Genomic DNA, 8,549 nt, shown 5'->3' on the forward strand with positions numbered 1-8,549 from the left:
TGGGTGCCACCCAACTGGGTGGGAACCGGCTGCGGTATCTGAATAGTTGAAATCAGAACACTTCTCAACTGTAACCAATCCGACCCTGCGGCTGCGTACCATTGACCACTTGGCCTAGTGGTAAGGCGTCCGCCCCGTGATCGGGAGGTCGTGGGTTCGAACCCGGGTCATACCTAAGACTTTAAAATTGGCAATCTAGTGGCTGCTCCGTCTGGCGTCTGGCATTATGGGGTTAGTGCTAGGACTGGTTGGTCCGGTGTCAGAATAATGTGACTGGGTGAGACATGAAGCCTGTACGTGCTGCGACTTCTGTCTTGTGTGTGGCGCACGTTATATGTCAAAGCAGCACCGCCCTGATATGGCCCTTCGTGGTCGGCTGGGCGTTAAGCAAAAAAAAAACAACAACAAAAAACGGGCTTCGTGCACCTCGGCCCTGGACTGAAGTTGGCTGTCATTCTCAGTGATTGCGTTATTCGGACAAACATTTTAATGGCCAAAAGTATGGGCGGGGATGTAGCTCAGTCGGTAGCGCGCTGGATTTGTATCCAGTTGGCCGCTGTCAGCGTGAGTTCGTCCCCACGTTCGGCGAGAGATTTATTTCTCAGAGTCAACTTTGTGTGCAGACTCTCCTCGGTGTTCGAACACCCCCTTGTGTACACGCAAGCACAAGACCAAGTGCGCACAAAAAAGATCCTGTAATCCATGTCAGAGTTCGGTGGGTTATAGAAACACGAAAATACCCAGCATGCTTCCTCCGAAAGCGGCGTATGGCTGCCTAAATGGCGGGGTAAAAACGGTCATACAGGTAAAAGCCGTGGGAGTTTCAGCCCATGAACGAACAAACAATGGCCAAAAGTAGTAAAGGGAACGGTGAAACTCACTGTGAAGCTCGAATACGCATTTTCTGTCATGTTTTACGAGTGTCTTTAATTTGATTTGAAACAATTGACCAAGGCTCCAACACGTGTGTGTCACGTGAGCGAGCGTGAGGGCATGTGTCCATGCGCGGAGCGAGCGAGCATGCGTACGTGGTAATAAAGGTTATGCAGTTTTAGCAGTACATCAGGGGTTCTAAAGCTGATTCAGATTCAGATTCAAAACTTTATTACAAAGGGATGAAGGTTTTTAAGCAATGACAGAATTCAGGGAGTGCCTTTTATGCTAAAGAGATTTGTCTCCGGCAGTTCAGTGCAGGATCTTTGTCATGCTTACCACATTCTCCATGTCAGGCGCGGGGGCGATGTGCTGGAGGTTGCCGCCTAAGCCGTAGTAAGGGGTACGCTGCCCACGCCTGCTGTTCCCACGTGACATGGCACGTGACGGGGGAGGGATCAGACGTCCTGTTTCCTGGGAGTACATGGTGGTCTTTGGCCTCTCCTCTTCTGCCTGCGCACATCGTCAGAAAACACGACTCATCAATGTCAATCACAGATAGCTTTTTCATGCAATGGAATCCCACTCCAAAATCTGAGAAAAGCAGGTCTTAGAAAGTAGGGAATCTTAACTTGAATGGGGGTAAATTTACAGCGGATATGAACAAACAATCTGAAGACAGGGTCTTAAAATGGAGTTGGGGGGGGGGGGGGGGGGGGGTCTATTGTAACTGACAGGGTGACTGTGACATCCAAGACACACTCTCAGTAATGAACATGTTGCATCCGGTCCTTTCTCCAGACCGATGTTCCTGCACCTCAAGAATTTCTGACAATGTCAGTGACTCAAACTGTTATGAGATACAGCGGGCGGCGTATAATGTGAAGGTATAGAGTGTCAAATTCCGTTTTGGGAGTCACCTTACTTTCTCAGATTTTCTGTTGATACAATCTGTAGATTTACGTCCGTCCATTTTAGGGCTTCGATCCTGTATTTTAATATCTAGTTTTCTAAGAGTTTTGATGTCTTAAAAACAGTGGTACCACGTACTGAACCACTTTATTGCAACGCAATGAGTTACATTTTGTCCTGTTCCATGCATACTACCTAAGTAACAATAAAGTTTGCGGCCAGATCATTGTGTGCAATATCAGCCATTGCTCTTACAACCACCATGATCATCAGCATCAGGTGTTTTCACTAGTTCAATCAAAGACAAGAAGGCAAGACCTGTTTTAGTTGTAGCAAACTCTATTTAGAGTAGTACCTGCGATGAAATGAAAACCTTAGGACCAGCCAAACATGTCCCTATATTGCAGGTGGACTTTCATCATGGGTATGTTTTAGAACAAATAACACGCCCAGAGAAACAGATGTTCTTTATTGGGAGGTGGTCTGTCATCGGTGAGGCAACATATCGCAAACACCACGTTTTTTTTCTTTACCTTTGGTAAGCAATCTCTTGCTGGGTCTTTGGTGAGCGGCACGTCCCCAAGCCCGTCAGCGAAGCGTTTCAGTTCATCCCTCCAGGCCTCCGTCACTGGTACTATAAAACGTAGAACAATAACATCACGATCAACGTACTCAGACTAGAATTTAGCATGGCCAATCCCCCGTACCGCGTGTAAAGCTGATCAACGGTACAAGGTTATGTAAGTCAGGAACGCTGTTGCCAGGAACGCTATACACCCCATGAAAATTGCGATCATCTCATGAAGTCAGGCCCCTGATGGTGGATGCTGAAGACTTGTCATTACAAAAGATAATATCTCTCTCTCTCTCGCGTACTCTCGCTAGTGTCTCTTCGTCCGCTCACGGTTCATATTCACACCAAGGTCAGGTTTCTCCCCATCAGGTCGTTGAGGAAAACAACACAACTCACAGTAACGCACATGACGACCTGGCCCAGTTCCTCAGATACATCCATAGAACTTCTAACAATAGCAGACTCACCAAGGCCCACTTTAGCGACGACTCTCTCCCTCTCTTTTGACGCCAATGAAGTACTGGCAGCATGATAATTGACAGCTAACCAAGACCTTTTCTAAGATGTTCACACCCCCCAAGAATTCGGTCTGATAGAATATTCACCAAGGCCAACTGTCCTATGAGGGTAGCTGTTGAAGCCATTGAAGTAAAGGTTGCTCGTCCGACTTGAGCTCCAGATCTTCGTACACCCACCGAATTTCGGACACTCTGACTCAGGCTGGCCTAAGGAATTTCCCCAAATCTTCATATGCACGTACGTATGTCCACATAATTTCTGGCACTGAGGTTCCCCCAGGCACACTTTGGGGATGTCCATCTCCGGGTCCGATCTACAAGGCTGTGCACCATACGTTTGACATGCACCATGTAAATTGAAAGCGTCTGAAAAGGTTATTTTTGTGTTTTATGGGAAAGACGCAGACCCAAACCATTGTCATGTTGTTAAAACGATTATATAAGGTTATGCTTTGAGGATAAGTGGGTTGATGTTACAGTTACGTAATTTTACAAATGTCCAACGTAACAAGAAATACAAATACAAACCAGAAACAACCAAAAACAGTGTACTGTACATGTACGTATAAAAGCGCACAAATGAGTATCACCACTCACATGAAAGTGTTTGAATGGGTCCTTTTCATGGTTTATGACAAAGATACAGACCCCAACCATACTGCAATGTTGAACAAAGATAAGTTTATGCTTTGGGGATGAGCGGGTTGCTGTTTAAAGTTACGTGTTCTTGTTACAAATGTCCAACGTAACATGGAACCCAAACACAAAAGGAAAAACAACCAAAACCAACGCAAAAAGGACATCAATTATTTTTTTACACTCAGAGCTCCTTCAAAACAAAAGACAGTACAAAAGAAAGAAACAGATATTGTATTATTGACAATAATGTGCTTTCTTTGGTAATAACGTCACAGTAGCAACTTCTATGCAAATAAAACCACTTAAATACCAGAAGCCAAAAAACCCACCAGATTTCCTGTTCGAATTATTACAACGTGACATGGAGATAGTAAAGAAAAGAACTTGTCAACTAAACTGATATCATCGATTAATTGATTTAATTTAAAAGTATATAGATAGCCAACGTAACACGGAAACTAAAATATAAACACTGGGCTGAACCAAGGAAACACAAAACAATCAATTCATCTAACATTCATACATGACAGAACACGCAGCTGCAGTAGAAAACAAAGACCAATACGTTGGACAAGGCGTTTTGCGACTCATCAAAATACACATTCTAAACATTTGTTAAAGCATACAACTAAGTGAATACGTAACACTGGTACAAAAGGAAACTGATATACATGTTAAGGTATTGTTGTTACATTTTATTAGCAGACACACAGTTAAAACAAAAGAAGCTGTAAGCATGTCACATATCGACCACGATATTCGACACTGTTCGCTGCATTTTTAACATCAAAGACACACACAGGCAAGAAGGTTTCCTTGGTGTTATAACATTCCATAAATTGACCACGATTTTCGATACTATTCGCTGTGTTTTATAACATCAAAGACACACACAGACAAGAAGGTCTTCTTGGTGTTATTATGATCACTTTCATCGATTTGAGTTCAGCTGATGTTCGTATACAAGTTAAAAACACAACATGGCCAAAGACAAAGCCAACTTTGAAGTCATAACGACCTCATAGCACAGCTTTGTAGAACGACCCTCATACGATACAAGACAAACAACTATTTACTGTCCATACAACACAAACTGGGTGGCCGAGTGGTAACGCACTTGCGCTCGGAAGCGAGAGGTTGCGAGTTCGACCCTGGGTCAGGGCGTTAGCAATTTTCTCCCCCCTTTCCTAACCTAGGTGGTGGGTTCAAGTGCTAGTCTTTCGGATGAGACGAAAAACCGAGGTCCCTTCGTGTACACTACATTGGGGTGTGGACGTTAAAGATCCCATGATTGACAAAAGGGTCTTTCCTGGCAAAATTGTATAGGCATAGATAAAAATGTCCACCAAAATACCCGTGTGACTTGGAATAATAGGCCGTGAAAAGTAGGATATGCGCCGAAATGGCTGCGATCTGCTGGCCGATGTGAATGCGTGATGTATTGTGTAAAAAAAAGTCCATCTCACACGGCATAAATAAATCCCTGCGCCTTGAATATGTGCGCGATATAAATTGCATAAAAAAAATCCTAGCGCTTAGAACTGTACCCACGGAATACGCGCGATATAAGCCTCATATTGATTGATTGATTGAAACTATGCAGGGACAATTGTGGCTGGACTGCTCATATAATAGATATATAAACAACCAAAACATCTGACGTGCTCCAGGCCATGAGACACACACACACGCACACAGCCACTGTTAAACCGCACTCCGCGGTCACGGTCTCAGATCTGGGCAAGCTTTTACTTAAAATAAGACCATCCCTCCACTCTGACACATACCAAAAATCAACAACCCGACTGCTTGCTGTGGTTATTTTTTTTATTTTTTAATGAATTACTTTTTTTTACAAAGCCATGCACCAGTGGCTCAGATGACATTAATTCATTCAAAAAAATCCCACTGTCCACAGAGAGCACGGAGGCTATTCATTTTAGGAGTGTGACCAAGTGGGGGGATATGCTTAGGCCAAAAAAAAAATAGGTCTGTTTACGGTAACCCGACCGACCCTATTTTTTTCGCGCGACCCTAGACTTTTTTTTGGCATTTGGGGAAAAAAAAAAAATCTTTTGGTTTTTTTTGCAAAATAACGTAAAAATATGGTTTTTTGGAGAAAAAAAAAATCCCGACCTACCGACCCTATTTTTTGGGCCTATGTTACCGTAAACAGACCTATTTTTGTGTGTGCCTTATCCCATGTAAAAAAAAAAATAATAATAAAAAATAAAAAAAAAGCCTTGCCAGATCTAAGACCTTTACCCGAACTGTTTTCACGAGAAAGAGTGTAAATTAAGGTAAATTAAGTTATAGCTGTTGACGTCCGTGATATACAGAGTACTCTGAGACTGAAGACTGAACTTTATTTTACAAGGATAAAGATTCAAGACTGGGCCTTTTCTTACAATCTGTCCTTACAATGTCTTACTCTCAGTAATAAACCCACCCAGCCCTTTCCCGGGTGTATCGCCCCATACCATCAGAGCTTCTAACTACGCGGAACTCACCCAGGCCCACTTTGGGGATGGCCTTCTCCCTGTACGGGTAGCTGTTGAGGCCCATGAAGTACTGGAGGCCAGTCACGGTGTTGATGGGGTGCAGCTGCGAGTTGACGTTGATGGCGTTGACCGGGATGCGGCCCTTCCAGTTGTTGAGCTTGGTATGGTTGAAATTGTTGGGCGGGAACGCGAGAGAGTAGCGGGGGCTGGCGAAGTAGCCGTCATCGTTCACCGAGCAGATGGGTACGTCTAGCAGACCTAAGTGAGGAGGACAGAGAGAGAGAGAGAGGGATTAAAGGCAAGCTGCAAACTAATATTATGGTTGGGCGAAGACGACTTCGCGATGTCTATGTACAGTACTTCATGAAGCACGCCGCAAGAAGCTTTGGCACTGAATTTTCAGTAAAAGGGCTTCGCGAAGTCAAATTCGGGCTCAGTTAAGGAAAGCATGTAGGCCTACCCAGAGCCACCGGGAAGGAAGTGCCGGCGAAGATAGTGTAAGACGTACGAGCAAGGTATGTATGAGAAGTGATGGATCATTTACAATCCTACGCTCGTGCCAAGTGACACCGGAGCTGAGAATATGCAAGACGTGTGAGTTATAGCGACCGAAGGCAAAGAGTGGATCATTTGCAAACTCAAACTCTACTCACAAACGAGTTTGGATACACAAGGATAATGTCTTACAAGACAGTGCCCAGTCTCTGTTCAGTCCCTTCCCCTCGCCCAAAGTTTACTTCTTTTGGTTTTGGTACCGCCTGTCTTGTCATAAAAACAGAAGAAGCTTAAATTTGGAAGAATGTTCAAAAATGGGTCAAAACTGTAAACGACGAGTTGCGTATGATCTGAAGGAAAAATCTAGCATAAATGAGCAAGATTATTAAAAGAACACAGGACAGCAAAAAAACCCACCCACGCACCCGCCTCCCAAACACACATTCATCTCGTCTCACAACCGGCTCCATGGCTATACACATTTTGCCCTTACCTTTGATGTGCCTGACGCGGTGTGGGTGGGGGTTGTGGCGGGTGAAGAAGGAGTTGTGGCTGAGCTGACCAAAGCGGTAGCCCCCCTGTGTGGCGGGGCGGGACCCTGGCTGGAACATGTCTCCCCCCATGCCTGTCCCCTGCGCGATGTTGTCCCTGATCACCAGGTCCCCGTCTGTGGGCCGGAACACCTCCGATGTACTCATTCTGCACGTGATAACGAACAGGCAAAAATCAAGATTGTGTCTCTGTTACACAAAAGGGACAAAATGACGACTTCGATGATGATGATGGCAACAATGATGATGATGATGGTGATGACGACGACGACGAGGATGGTGATGATAACAACAATGGCGACGACAATGACGACGACACTGATAGCGACGACAATGATGACAACAGCGCTGCTGCTGCAGCCGCCGCTGCTGCTGCTGCTTCTGATTATGATGATGATAATGAGGAGAAGGAGGATGATTATGAGGAAGAGGAGGAGGAGGAGGAGAATGAGGATGATGTTCGTAAAGCCCCATGTCCCATGGCCCATGGGGCTTTATGTATAATTATGCAGTAACGTTTTGAAGATATTTTGAAACTGCAGAGAAGAAAGTTAACGTTTTCACATGCTACTCAAAGAGCTCTATATGATCAGCACATTATTTTGCTCCACACACGAAACACTCCATACGTATTTATAAAGCAGAACAATACTGTGTATGCCTGTATGAGACACACATAATAGAATAGTTTTTAGATGATGCTTTGTTCTACTTCTGGAAGGCATAAATAGCAAAGAAAATCCAGCTTACATTCCGCACGTGAAATACACAATGGGAAAATTCCAGTCATTGTTCAGTCCGTGCATGTGCACGACAAAGACAGTCAATGCAGCTGCATTGTGTTGTGTTTTGAGGAGATTGGCAGGTGGGAATTATGGTCGCTGCGCAGTCTGCTCCGCATGATATACAACACGGTGAAACGATTTAATTGGCATGCTCGGAAAACACATGGCGCTAGGCGACGCCAACGCATATTTTGCCAGCGGAATGAGCATAAAGAATAAAGATGGCGAAAGCACAAAAGACAAAGCTAAAATCAAAGCTAGAAACCCTTCCATCTTATCTCGGTATCGTTCTTTTGTTATAATTGCAACGGGTTACGCAATCTTCCGATTCCAATTTAATTGGTAACATTTGCGGCTGCTGACATTTATAAGCTTCATCTCCTTTGGCTTTCACATTTTGTGTTTTAGTTTTTCAGTCATTATCACTCATCGCATTCACAATGCGTGATGCATCAGCACATCAAGATTCACATAAAATACAAACCAAAACAAACCGTCTACAAATTACGAACGACTGCTAACAATACTAACTAAACATGCTCTTTCGTTTTTCCAATCGAGTAATATGAAGGAAGCGCTGGGTCTGCGTGTGCGACAGCATAAAGTACGTCTCACAGCAAAGGCAGCGGAACCCCGCAGCACCCCCCCCCCCCCCCCCCCGCCCCCTTTTTACATTTAGTCAAGTTTTGACTAAATGTTTT

At 44.4% G+C, this 8,549-nt stretch overlaps 1 protein-coding gene across 2 annotated transcripts in view; it reads right to left on the reverse strand.

Moving 5' to 3' along the window:
* LOC138959141 (protein TBATA-like) overlaps positions 1-8,549 on the reverse strand; it is a 60,802-nt gene that overhangs the window by 5,866 nt on the left and 46,387 nt on the right. For both annotated transcript variants that reach the window (XM_070330511.1, XM_070330510.1), the window contains exons 2-5: positions 7,006-7,211; positions 6,027-6,275; positions 2,319-2,419; positions 1,213-1,386 (exon numbers count right to left, since the gene is read on the reverse strand). In XM_070330511.1, the coding sequence (XP_070186612.1) occupies positions 1,213-1,386; positions 2,319-2,419; positions 6,027-6,275; positions 7,006-7,210 (729 nt within the window). In that variant the 5' untranslated portion in view covers position 7,211. The remainder of the gene's footprint in view (positions 1-1,212; positions 1,387-2,318; positions 2,420-6,026; positions 6,276-7,005; positions 7,212-8,549) is intronic.

The sequence above is a fragment of the Littorina saxatilis genome, linkage group LG2, assembly GCF_037325665.1.
Source record: "Littorina saxatilis isolate snail1 linkage group LG2, US_GU_Lsax_2.0, whole genome shotgun sequence".
Classification (NCBI taxonomy): Eukaryota; Metazoa; Mollusca; class Gastropoda; order Littorinimorpha; family Littorinidae; genus Littorina; species Littorina saxatilis.